The sequence below is a fragment of the Ruditapes philippinarum genome, unplaced genomic scaffold, assembly GCF_026571515.1.
Source record: "Ruditapes philippinarum isolate M1 unplaced genomic scaffold, ASM2657151v2 ctg589_1_1_1_1, whole genome shotgun sequence".
Classification (NCBI taxonomy): domain Eukaryota; kingdom Metazoa; phylum Mollusca; class Bivalvia; order Venerida; family Veneridae; genus Ruditapes; species Ruditapes philippinarum.
In genome coordinates this window covers 49139-63845 of record NW_026866516.1, presented here as the reverse complement: position 1 = coordinate 63845, position 14707 = coordinate 49139, and the positions used below count along the sequence as shown (strand labels likewise).

The following is a 14707-nucleotide window of genomic DNA, read 5'->3' as shown; positions in this document are numbered from 1 at the left end:
TGCTATTGTACGGCTTACATAGTAATAGGATTATGTTATTCTGTGTGGGAAGTATTTGGACATAATTTGATATTCTGTTGTGTACATTGGACATAGATTAAATCTGAGTTGTGGACCATTGAATTTCGAACTGTGAGTTAAACTTTAGGACATTTGTTGAATTTGAATCGTGGAAAATTGTGAATTAAACTCTACTTTCATATTGTTTTTGTATTATTGTAAATAAATGTTGTTCTTTAATTTAAAAAAATAAAGTTGAGATCGTAACACTACGATGCTCCGACAAATTTCTTGCATGCTCAAAATATTTGATTTCCCCGATATATCAATAACATATTTCATGGCGATTGTTTCATGTTTAACAGTCAGTGTCTATCTCTATGTTACCATTTGATTCTTTGGTACTAGATCTAAAATTACCGAATAAAGAATGATATGAATTTTTATCTGAGAAAAAAACTTTTTTTCTCACCGAATATTTAAAAACAGGTCTTCGACCGCGTAAGCAGATCTCAAACACCACATGACATACCCGAGTAAGATTTTGAAATTTATTTTCTAAATAGAGAAGTGAAAAACAAGATTTTATTTTGCTTCTATTACATTAAAATCATTCGACAGCTCACATCTATAAGCAAGAGCTATTCCGTCTGAAACACGTTTTCCAATGATTGTAGGTTTTTTGTTTTACTTAATTTCAGTTAAATACTTTTTTTAATTCCGGACATTGATCTTTGATTTCAAAGCACAAACATTAAGGAAAGAAGAACGAGAATAGAAAGACGAGGGCTAAAGCATATAATATTGTATTTTTCTGTAGATATTTGACATAACTATTTAATTGCTAATCTTATAGGTATCAAATTATAACTATTATCATCATCATCTGCATTGCTATTACAATGTTCTTTCTTCTTCTTCTACTTATTATTATTATTATTATTATCATCATCATCATCATCATCATCATCATCATCATTATTATTGATATATTGGCAAACAAACATCCAATGTTTTCTAAGTATCAATAATTGACAGTTAACTGTCAAAGCTTCAGGATTATTTGCATCTATGCAATAATATTAGGTTTGATTTTATTAAACAAATAAAAAACTTCTTATCTACTTACCATAACTTGTTGTTAACAATTGTAAAAGAACGATTGCTATCTTGAAATTCATCGCTGAACTGAAATCATATAAAAAATTGTATCATATTGCTACATCTGAAAATCTTATCACCAGAAAAGGTTTGGTGTTTTTAAATGTAAAACCTTAATTCAATCTCGGAACAATCTAGTTTTTAACCTAAATTGATTCATTTGCATGTGTATTGACTATTGTTCCATAATTCTAAAGTTGTGAGGATTTCAGGCGCGAATTTCTTGTAGAAGAAGTAAAATAAGTATTTGTTGTATTTCTATTTAAACGATTGAAGAAATCCTAATTCTACTCGTATATTTATGTATATGTGTATTTACTTACTCAATTTTAAACAGATAACGGTTTTAAGTTGGGACGTGGTCCTAACTGGTGTACTTACAAACCCGAAATTTCCAACCATCAGGGTAACGGCCACTGCAGTGACGTTTCATCACCACTATATATGGTATATTGTATTCCTACATTTTTTCAAGGAAGTTGAATTCAAAGTGATTATCCGACCATGACCGACGCGAGTGAAAAGTAGTGCTCTGTATTTCTGAAAACTTTGATTTATTGCAAACAGAAGAGGATATAAGAATTTTTTTTTGAAAATCATGTGCAATATAGCTTGAAGTACGGTTTTAGAAATGTAGCGGATATAATTTGAATGTTCGAGTAATTCTATGAATTGAGATAAGCGACTGACGACTCGCAATTTTGAACTAACTCATCCGTAACTTATCATCACATTGTTTATGATATTTCAGAAACTTGTGAAAAAGACAATTTTTATCGAATGAATTTTGTAGTTTATAATGGCAAAGTGAATAGCTATTAAAAAAGAAATAGTCAAAGATGTAAATAATCTATTTTTCTGAAATAGCCTATAATTAGATGAATCCAACAAAGTCCGGTTTATTTTATGACCTGCTTGACAAGCATATCAGCCTGTTTAGCCTTTTAAACAAATATTTGTCATGAATTTGATGAATAATAATAATAAGTTTTTTTTTATTGATGTCAATTCGTTCCTAAGGACTAAAACTTTCGTTAATAATTTCGAAGAAACTGAGAGATATCGAGCCATTTCGTCCCCCAGACATTTCTATCCTGGCCTAGTCTAAATTTTTGGACTGCAAAACCGACCGATTTTACAAATTGATATAACACAGATGTATGCCTTTACAGGGAAACCGGTTTTTAAGCCTACAATTTGTGGGGCTTGTCACGGCTGTCACGTCTCTACCAAATGGGGCCCATTCTTAAATATTTCAGAATAATTTTAATTTTATTTTTATCTTACATGTTTATACATTAAGTAATTTAAGGAATAAAGGGATTCTATGAAAGATTAAAAAAGTGATTTAACGCCCAATATCAGCTGTTTAACTGTTAAGTTTAGCCCCTGCAAATACTGCAGGTCTTGTTTAATTGAGACATAAGGAGACACGCTATAAGCACTGTCCTATTATTTCTGACTAAACTCTTATTGATTGCTAGTTGAGTTTTCATACCCACAAATGACAAACGAACATTATTGTCTTTTTTTGTTAACCCTCACCACCCAGTGTTTTCCCCTGTATTTTACAGCCGAATAAAGGCTGTTTCCCCTAGCCCAAAATAGGTATATTTTCCCCTAAAAATGCATAAAAGTTATATTTTCCCCTAAAATCCCTGTGTACATTCTTCACCAGAACGATGACTTAACATCAGCTGACTTATATCAGCTAGAAGAAAAAAAAGCTTTACCTATAGATAGCGTCTGCTAATACCATGCATGTTAAATTAAATTAAGCTTGAAACTTTTTTTTATGTATGGGTAAATTTCACTCTCATTGGTTGGAATTTTATTTTTCTGATTTATCACGTTATATTTTCCCCTTTAGAAAGCCACAGGTTGTTTTGAAAATTGAAAAAAAAGATCACTGCCACAATGATCATTGTTAACCTGAAAAATCTTCAGGCACTGAAAGGGATTTGAACCCCTTTACCTCTTGATTACAAGGCAGAAGCACAACCATGTCACGAAAAGGTCAACACAACAGCAAGACTGTTTGAAATCATCTATACCTGTAATCACTACGTGCTTGAAGTAATTTAATCAGTGTTAATTAGACATGAAACATTTGTTGATAATACTGATATTCACATTTTAACATTTTATTCACAAATATACATGTAATATCATAACGAAATGATAAGAACATTTCCGAAGTGGTAATATTGTTGAATACTATGTAGAAATATTATCATCATAAATTTTGAAATTTACATGCTGTTCACAATCATATTATGGTGTACACACATATATATATATATACATTGTATATACATAAACTTAGAGTAGAAAATGAGATAATTTTGAAGATGAAATCTCTTAATATTTTAAGGGAAATTAAATATCTTTTACTCCAATATTCACTTGGAAAGGCTTGTACATGTAGCAAGAAAAAAGTATAAGATTAAAGAAGACAGGAAGATTATCACAAACAACAGGTTCTTGTTAATATTTGATGTATATTTTATAAATCAAACTGTTCTCCAAAAAGTATACTTGAAAACATATGCCCTTTTTTACCAAGTGTCACCAAGGGCCAGATTACCAGACCATTCCAGTGGCAAAATATGCTTATTTTTTCTAAGCTGTAGAAAAAATTCATAATCGAGTCGAAATTCTCATTATCAAGCTGACAATATTGCTTCATTCAAATTCCAATCCAATATGGTACCAGAGATGATGTTTCAAAAAACATTTCAATTGTCATTGGTCTTTATGGTATTTTTTATGGCTTTGAATGATATCAATTTGTTTGGATTAAACAAAGTGTGTAACATGGTACCGGAATATTTTTCCCAATCAAGATGCAAGATTTTTCCCCAACTGTGCTTGGTTTTTTTTTCGCAAAATGTCTAGGAAAAGGCCTTGAACTTATAAAATGTTTTTAGTTTTGCATTTAAAAAAATCTACATATGAAATAATCCAAGAGCTTGGATCATATATAAGTAACAAGGCCTAAAATGAAAGAGGTGGTCAGTGCATGCTACAGTTTATTATAGTGTTTAGTTTAAAGAACATACTTCAAAATATTTTTGTCAATTGCTTAAGATACTCTACGATAGGACTTTTTTCTTTGCTGAAAAAATAATCCACTTATCTAAGAAATGTAAAGTATGGTCTTTTAAAGGTGGGTACAAAATTCTACAGGGCATTACAAGGAACTGCAAAAATTTACAATATAGTTGTGTTGCCTTGAACAAAGACCCTTCAATAATGTATCAAATTTCAATACAGTTTTCATCGTATGAAACATTGTGTTTACATTTTGCTTATTCAAGATTGAAACAAATGGAAAAACATCCAATAGCAAAAGCACAGATGTGATGTGAACTGTTTTCTTCACCAAATGATTTAAATAATTATGTATACAAAATTTCCCTATCCTTTGATTGACCATTTTTCTGCTTAGTGTGCCTTAATAGCTAAGATCTGCTTAATTGACAGGCTTTTTTAACGTTTGAAGGGATACTTTTTAAACATTCATATTGGTTATTAAACTAACCATTATTTACAATTCATTATTTAAAATTGTAGCCAATAAATAATTATACCTTTAAATTGTATGCTGTGTAAACAATTAAATTGTATACTGTCTGAAAGTATGTGAAAGAAAAAGTATCACAAGAAAGTAATTTAATATTACTATCATGGGTATTTATTAAAAAAAATTGTCTTTCAAATATATTTATTGTATTATTATTATTAGTATTTTTGAAAGTCAGTTTGTATGACAGACACACAAATTTAGTGCTCTGCATTATAAATGTCAGAAGAGACAAATATGATAAGAATTGTTTACAAATTATTGAACTTCATATAATTGTTAACGCATTTTTTAAGGTGGTCATGCGTCACTGACAAGCAAATGAAAGATTAAACACCGGTCTGTTGGGAATCTCCAGTTTCAAGATGTGGTAACGTAAAAGTGGATCATAAACTGTATAGGCTAATAACTTGTTAATTCATGAACACTTGTGACTAGTTTGACTATTTTAGAGGGGTAATCTAAGTTAGCACTTCAGTTGAATCCCCTGTCAATAGTATAGGGGCAGTTAAGAATATTGTGTTGAAGGAAAATGTTAAATCTAGCTTTTTTGGCTTCAAACAAAATCATTACACTTACATAGCAGTGATAAATTATATCAATGGTGATATTTTGACTGATTTACCCAAAAGGTACAATGAATTGAAGCTCCTTGGACTTGTAACATATGACTGCACATTCCAATTTATTAAAATATTGTGTAATGTTTAGCGATTTATAAGTTATTACATGTATCTTTGCTTGCCTGGTTTAATGAAAAGTAATAAACCTAAGGATTGAAACTAGAGTAAATTGTTGTTATTAGTCCCCTTCTGTTTTCACCAAGAGGGGGCTAACGACTGACCCCTTTCTGTATGTCAATGAAATCTGAATTCTGGTATTACCCAAAAGGTACAAAAGCAAGGTTCATCATACTGGTATCTGATATAGAACCATATGGAGATTTAGAATGTTATTATAATTTATGCTTCAAAAGGGAGATAATACAGTTGCTGCCTTAACCATCTGTCAGTATGGAATCAAGTAATATTATGGATAAATATCCATGTTCATTGTGGTGAAAATGGTTGCTCATGGGAGGAAAATATGTTTCTTATGGTGTCTGATTAAAGAAAAAAACACATTGTGAACTTAGGAAGACGTCCGTCCTTCACACTCTTGTCCGGAATATGAATATAACTAGATTCGTCTTGAAGGTATTTTATGTAAACTTGACAAAGTGATAGAGACTTTTGAGAGAAAGTGCAATGTCAAGAAACATAAATCTACCTTGCCTTATGTTTTAATTATCTCCCTTAATGTAAAATGCTTATTTGGAGTTTTCCTTTCAATCTATCACTGAAACTACACCTAGTCGTACAGACTCGAATTTGTCAAAGAACCATAGCTGCATTCCTTAGTTTTAAAATTATCACACTTTATAATACATGTACTTTATAATGCTTGTCCAGAGAAGTACTTGGAAAGAGTTGATAGAATTTGATTAAAATTTTACACAGCCAAAACATTCAAGTGGAAGGAAGTGTAGTTTCAAAGAACCACAATTTGTCCTAGCTTAATTTTACAATTATCTGCTCTTATAATACATCAAAATTTCAAATATTGGTTGTCTGGAGTATAACTTTTCAATAATATCTCACTCAAACTAAACACAGTTGTAGAGACTAGTGAGCAGAAGTGCTGTGTCAAATAACCAAAATTCTACATTTCTTATTTTTAAATTATCTCTGTTTATATTATTTCATGATACTTGTTCAGAGAGAGGATTAAAATATTGAAGGAATTTGATTGAAACTTCACACAAAAAAAGAGATTAGCAAGAGAAGTGCAGTGTAAAAAGCCATCATCAGATTTAATGACATGGTCACATTCATATAATGTGATGCACAAATATTGACCATTTGGGTGTTTTCATGAAATAGATTTATATCAAAATTTATTAAATTTTTCATGTTTTGTCTCCCTTTATTATATCATGTGTTCAAAAAGTCGAGCTTGCAGTTTCCTCTGGCAGCTCTTATTTCACTTGTTGCTCTTGTCAAATGGCACAGTTTGTGATGGACCTACATGTACATGCAACCTAAACATTATATTTGAACATATATGTCATAGAATAATTGTATCAACTACTGTTCATTTACTGAATTGTGCACTTTACATTAATCAACCGGCAACATCCTTCACTCATTGAATTATCTGCACCGAAATAGTTAAAAATGGTAATTTTGATCCTTAAAGTATGTTCCAACTGCAGTTCCTTGATTATCATTTGTTGGTTAAAAGAAGCCAAACGTCCATTCAGAATTTTACTAATCATTTTACTTGTAAAACATATTTACAATTGTACTGATAAAAATAATTTCATAAATGAAATGAAAATCTTCTGAAATATGATTATCAATGAATTGATGTGACATTTTATCCAATGGATGCGTTACGGAAGGTTAAGTACTACTATGGTACTATTGTGACACGCTGTTCGCTGTGAAGGTTTAAAAAGGTTGAAGGCAGTAAGTAAGCTTCCGTTGCTTAATCACTTAAAAAAACAAGAGCCGGTTGAACCGGGTGATGCTCCCCGAATAGGTTTTTTGACACAGGAAGGTATACCTCTTGTAGCGTTATGTCACAGACAAAGTTCAAAGTGTAAAAATAACCCAAATGTTGTGCACGACACATTGTCTCAATATGGTGATCATTTTTGTGAAATAGTTGTAAAATCCAACTTCAAAAAAACGAAGTTATGGGCCGGACATGATTTTGATGCAAGGTCATGCTGTGACCTTGACCTTCAAGGTAGCAACCCAAATGTTGCATGCGACACGTGGATTAAATATGGTGATCATCTCTGTGAAATAGTTGTTAAATCCGACTTCAAAAAACGAAGTTATGGGCCAGACACGATTTTGCTGCAATGGCATGCCGTGACCTTGACCTTCAAGGTGGCGACCCAAATGTTGCGCGTGACAGATTGTCTAATTATGGTGATCATTTCTGTGAAATAGTTGTAAAATCCGACTTCAAATAACAAAGTTATGGGCCGGACACGAATTTGCTGCAAGGTCATGCTGTGACCTTGACCTTCAAGGTAGCGACCCAAATGTTGTGCATGACACGTCATCTCAATATGGTGATCATTTCTGTGAAATATTTTTAAAATCCGACTTCAAATAACCAAGTTATGGGCCGGACACGATTTTGCTGCAAGGTCATGCTGTGACCTTGACCTTCAAGGTCGCGACCAAAATGTTGCTCGCGACACGTCGTCTTAATATGGTGATCATTTCTGTGAAATATTTTAAAATCCGACTTCAAATAATGAAGTTATGGACCGGACACGATTTTGCTGCAAGGTCATGCTGTGACCTTGACCTTCAAGGTAGCGAGCCAAATGTTGCGCGCGACACGTCGTCTCAATATGGTGATCATTTCCGTGAAATAGTTTTAAAATCCGACTTCAAATAACAAAGTTATGGGCCGGACACGAATTTGGGACGTACGTACGGACGGACTGACGGACGGACGGACGGACAACCCGACGACTATATGCTCCCCCGAAATTTTTCGTGGAGCATAAAAACTAGATCCAATTCCTCCGTGCTTTACACCGGTATTTCAAAGAACCAATGTCGCCCTAAAAACGTTGTTCATCTTTCCTAGTTACTATAGCACAAAAGCTCTAAAAACATTTCGTTGAACAGTCTTCAGCATTATTCATTATTGATAATGAGTTAATGTCGATGTTATCATTAAATACAGGCAAACGGTTGATGACGTTACTCAAATTGTGAAGACATTGTAATTTAAATACCTTATATCTTTAAAAGAAAAGCATTTTTGAAGGTATGGTTCGGAATATTTCATGACACAATATTGGCGTTTACGAGTCTTATCTTAAAATGATTTATAATCATGAGAAAACGCAAGTTTTTGTGACTTAAAAAAATAATAATGCCGCATCTCATCGGAAAATGTGGCCATTTTCAATCAAAATCCACTACGGTAAAGCTTGCACAATGCCAGGAATGTGTTAGTAGGCTCCTTTGGATGTTGACTATGAATCCATAACAATGATTTACTCGAACACAGTTGGGATATGTTAAACAATTGATAAATACATACCGTCCGTCAGTTGCACTTCGGCCTAGCTGATAAAAATTAACTAGACAATTGTTGTTATAGTTTTAGCAAGTTTCATCCACCTCAGATAATCACTTGCGGGAAGAACTGTTACACAACGGATTGGGTTATTATGTTTACTTGTCAAAAGTTCTTATTTTTACTGTCACAGAGTTCCTGGAAAACGTTAAGGATTTCGTTGGAAAACTTTATTGTATACTAGAGAAACTCACGTAAAATTGGTAATTTTAAACTTTTAAGTGGCAGTTTGAGGTGCTTAATTAAACTTTGATGATTGAGCTTGCCTTACATATTTTATTATGTGTCACACAAATATTTATAGTGCATTTTTCATTGTCTCTCGTTAAACGTCTGGTAATTTTGAGTAAAATTTCCAAATTACATCTTTTCTCGTAGATATTGAACTTTTCATTTGTGATCTTCTTCGTTGCAATACTAAATAACATTATTATAATGGAAAATTGTAAACGTAAAGTCGTTAATAAATTTATACCCAATTTTTCTAATGTCACATAGTTATTATGATAACTCTGAAGAGTTTTTATGATATCTTTTGTTACTGCAAGTGTGTTCCGTGTGCTAATTTATGGCACGTTTCAGTATATTTATTCAGTATATTTTTTCAGTCAATCAAGTGTGTAAATCATTATAAAGCGTAGTACGCTTATAACTTTAGTTATCACTCGGAAACCATTTGGTCTACGGACCGACGGACCAACGGATCGACAGACAGACAAATGCAAAGCAATATACCCCCTCTTCTTTGAAGTAGGGGCATAATAACAAAAGCGAGTTTACCAATACATAGTCAAGAATGACTAAAATTCATTAGAAAACATTAATTGATATCTAGTGAATTTCCTCAATTATTTTCATGAATAATGTTTCGAACTTCTGATAAATTATATCAAGTGTAGTATTTGTAAGATAGAATACTCCTTATTTATTACACTTGTGCATTCAAAATAAAATGTCATTTTATGCATGTATTAACTCCTTCCTACATTCCATACATGTGTATAATAGTCCATATCTTAAACAGATATACTCAAATTAATCGAATAAAATCAAGTAATAAAAACTCACCTTTCCTGCATTTTAATCTAGTGTCATGGTTGTGCAAGATTAACGTTTCTTTGATAAATTCTATTTTGTTCTGTTCTTTTCTTAATCAATATGTGTGCACAAAAACGGTCAACAAAATATCATCATTTTATGTACATTGTATTACTATCATTAAAAAACCATTTTAAGCAACATTGAAGTCTTTAAAACGACTGAAGAACAGCGTTATAATAGAGATAAATAAAGAAGCACATATAGATGGTCATAAACACGACTTGTAGCACATATAAACTTAGTAAATGACAGGTTATCACAAATAATTATGTTGTTATAACCGTTGTTTAATGCAAATCATGTAGACTATAAGTGAAATACAATATTTATCAATTCATGTCTAGACAGACACCTTTTGAAACTGTCTGAGCATATTCAAATCCCCGCAAGACTGAATTAAGCATAACAATAGATGTTTTTATTATTCCTTTTGGTGAAAAGTATAACAGAAAGTTTTTCTACTGATAGTATTGAATTGTGCAAACTTATCTCGATCGACGCCATTTTTAAGTCTTAACTCCTTTATAAATTTAATTTTTAGTTAACTCTACAAAATATTTGGAACATATAGTTTTTACATGTTAACACTGTTATTTTTGCATTTTATTATAATTATGATAAATTAAGGGAGTTTTCGGGAGTGTTTATATAGCTACATAGGCAGAATTAAAACTGTTCAATAGAATTTCTTTAAACTTGGTATGTTGTTAGAAGATGCTGACAGAAATATGTTGAGCGAAAACAAGTCTCACTTTTAAGTTATTTGTCCCGAAAATGTATTTTATGTTAAAGAATAAAACACGGCTGTTAGGAACTAAGTGTGATAAGGCATAAATGATATTTAAACGACTTACCTCAAACTGCTTTAAAATCGTTAATCGCATAGAAAATGTTTTAATCACATTTTTTTATTTATTTAAAAACATAAAATAATAATAAACACTATACTAAGGAAACTTGAATCACTTGAAAAATGACACAACATTATAAATAGAGTTGAGCATTTGCAAAGATATTTGCTTGTCAACGTCCTGATCATTTCAATCTGTCTGAAGGGGAATAATCTAGTTAATATTAACAAACGGATTGGACTCTCCCTTTCTTATCTCCCCTAATTTGAAGATACAAAACCGAAAAAAGAACACGATGTCTCGCCTCGTGATTTATGTAATTTACAATAATTTAAAGCAATTAATCCAGCAGGAGGAACTTAAGAACAATGAATTGAGGGATTTTTTAACAAAAAAAAAAAAAAAAAAACAACAAAAAAAAACAGCGACGAAACATCTTCTTTGTTTTTGTTTTGGTCAGTTTCTTTATTAAGATGTTTACGATTTTGAACTGAGACTTTGCATTCGATTTCAAAAGTACTTTTTAAAATATGAAGAGGATATGTTTCCGTATGAGTGAAATATGGAATATATTTTCACGAAACAATAGAAAGAAACATTTTTTTAGCTTTGGACGTTTAGTCTTCTTAAAAAAATGACATTTATAAAATAACGCAACGTCCGTTCAACCTTTTTTTAACGAAACGTGATAAAATTTCAAAAAGTTTAACATGTGGGAACGTATGGTGGCTAATTTGTGGCATTTGTATTTTCGCCCTGCGACCCCGCCAAACGAAAAGTCGAGAATTACCAAGTTGAAATGGCGGATACGAGCAGCGAAAACACGCTTATTAGCAAGGGCGCGGGGCGAAGTTTAATAAATTAAACGGGGGCGCGGGGCGAGATTTAAGGAATAAAAGGGCGGGGGCGCCCCCCGCTAATTAGCGTGTTTTCGCTCTGCGCCTCCGTGGTCGAGGGGTTAGAGTCGATGACTTCTAATCCAGTTACCTCTCCGGCGTGGGTTCGATCCCCGGGAGATGCTTTGGTAGTTTAGCGCGGAGGAAGGTAGTCTAGTACTTGTGTAACTCTCCAGGAACGATGGTTAGGAAACTACCCGCCTATATGACTAAAATACTGTTGGAAAAATGCGTAAAATGAAACAAACAAACACATTTTGCAAAGAGACTAGTTTAATTGCACCTGTAACAATACGGGCAGACTCATACTGGAAATTTTCAAGTGCAGTTTTTTGCTCGAGTGTACAATTGTCAAAAATTATATCACCATATCCTAATAATGGCCGAATAAATGAAATGTATATAGTTTGTAGCGATTGTCGGTCAAGAGTGAATTTTAGCTTCCGCATTATATTTTTTCGCTGATAAGCCTTTCCAAGTACATAATCAATATGAGTATTCTATTTCAAATTATTTGCAAAAATAATACCTAAATAACCTAAAATAATACTTAAATAATACCACCTGAATTTCAACATTGTTCATTAATATGCGAGGATGGTGTAGGGGGTTTGGTTTACGAGAAATGATTAGAGATTCTGTTTTCTTAGAGTTGAATTTCACTAGCCACTTAAAGGCCCATCTTGATATTGTTTATAAGTCAGCGTTCAAAGATTCGGCTGCACTTACTGGATCTTAATGTAATATAAAGATTGGTATCATCAGCGAACAGGCGTATATTAGCTTTAATGTCGGCAACAATATCATTGATAACAAGAGCGATCAGTAATCACATGTGTAGCCTCATGGTGGCCAATTTCATGTTGGGACAAATTTTGTGACAGACGGACAGACAGACGGACAGTGCACAACTAGACTTGGTACTGATCATTCCTGTAAAGTTTGGATAAAATTGCACCAGTAGTTTATGAGGAGTAGTCCGGACAAGCTTTTGCATATCTGGCAACACACAGAAGAAAACACCTTTTTATCAAAGGTCCATAACTCGGCCAAAAATCATTCAACCGGAAAACCCGTGCAATATGCGCAAGGACTTGAGCTACAGATCAATCCTGTAAAGTTTCATTGAAATTGCATTAGTGGTATAAGAGAAGTAGTCCGGACAAACTTTAAAATTAAAAATTTATAAAGGGCCATCACTCTGACAAAAATCATTGAACCGGAAAATGCTGACAATATGCACAAGTAGACTTGGTACTGATCATTCCTGTAAAGTTTGGATGAAATTGCACCATTAGTTTATGAGGAGTAGTCCGGACAAGCTTTTGTGTATCTGGCAACACACAGAAAAAAACACCTTTTTATCAAAGGGCCATAACTCGGCCAAAAATCATTCAACCGGAAAACCCTTGCAATTTGCGCAAGGACTTGAGCTACAGATCAATCCTGTAAAGTTTCATTGAAATTGCATAAGTGGTATAAGAGAAGTAGTCCGGACAAACTTTAAAATTAAAAATTATAAAGGGCCATCACTCTGACAAAAATCATTGAACCGGAAAATGCTGACAATATGCACAACTAGACTTAGTACTGATCATTCCTGTAAAGTTTGGATGAAATTGCACCATTAGTTTATGAGGAGTAGTCCGGACAAGTTTTGTGACGGACGGACGGACGGACGGACAGACGGACAGACAGACAGACAGACGGACGGACGGACAGACGGACAGATGTGCCACTTAAATGGACTAAAGGGCCATTTCTTTTGTTATTTTTTTGTTTAATAGAGGGTCATGGCCCCTTATTCTTTTGTTACGGAATGAACTATATTGTTCTCTTTTGTTCTGTTTACTGTTAGATGGCCCCCTAACCCTATTTGGTTGCTCAGACAGACGACGGAGAAGTGATTCCTATATGTCGCCACTACTCCGTAGAGGCGACACAAAAATGAGAAAAAGAAGTGGACCCAAGATGGACCCTTGAGATACACCTGCTGTGATAAAACTCCATCTTGATGTTGCACCTGGAACAAAAAGCCTTTGTTTTCTGTTCGACAGATACATGTAAGAGGAGAACCATTAATATCGAACATTTTCAATTTGTAAAAGAGGCCTTTATGCCAAACCCTATCAACCCTATTGCTTATGTCGCAAAATACTGCTTGGGCCTCTTTTCATTTGCCTCTAGTCAATTGCCTAAGTAAAGAAATTATACAAGTAAGTAAGCTGATTTACGGTTGAATCGCCGGGGATTAAACCTTACTGAAAAAGTGTTAAAAGAATATCTGATAAAATATGGTTATAAATCTATTTAAAACAAATATTTCAAAGACCTTCCCTGTTGAACTAGAAGAGATACAGGACGGTTATTCCCAAGTTAAAATCGATCCCCGGATTTGAAAACTGGCTTTCCACGCTTGAGGATATCTAAATGTACAAAGAGACTGATTGAATAGGTCTGAAAAAGGAATAGACACTTCTTTGGAAAGTTCTATAAGAATCCTTTTGTTAATTTCACCAGGACTCAATGCTTTATCTAAAGTAAGCCTTTTTAGTATTGACTTTACTTCGATCGCTGACGTAACATTTGAATTCAATTTATGAGGTAAAAGCTCTTCTTCTTCAATAATCTGTGTAGGGTTTTCGTCTAAAATGGTTTGATCACGGAAATAATTGTTAAGAATATCAGCTTTATATTGTGGCTGATTTGTGCAATTCGTGTTTTCGCCCCGCGACCCCGCCAAGCGAAAACTTGAAAATAAACAAGTTAAAATGGCGGGGGCGTGGAGTGCAAACACACTAATTAGCGAGGGCGCGTGGCGAAGTTTTATAAATAAAATTTCGCCCCGTCGGGGCGCGGAGCGAGATTTAAGAAATAAAACGGCGGTGTCGTAGGACGAAAACACGCTTATTAGCGGGGGCAAGGGGCGAAGTTTAATAAATTAAATTTTGCGCCCT

The 14707-nt window shown here is 33.4% G+C and overlaps 1 protein-coding gene across 1 annotated transcript in view; it reads right to left on the bottom strand.

Annotated features, from left to right (window-relative positions):
• Positions 1–10994, bottom strand: part of LOC132732727 (uncharacterized) — a 101483-nt gene extending 90489 nt beyond the window's left edge. Inside the window, exons 1-2 of the mRNA XM_060719208.1 lie at positions 10858–10994; positions 1130–1188 (exon numbers count right to left, since the gene is read on the bottom strand). Coding sequence (XP_060575191.1) covers positions 1130–1181 — 52 coding nt within the window. The 5' untranslated portion in view covers positions 1182–1188; positions 10858–10994. The remainder of the gene's footprint in view (positions 1–1129; positions 1189–10857) is intronic.
• Between the last annotated feature and the right edge of the window lie 3713 nt (positions 10995–14707).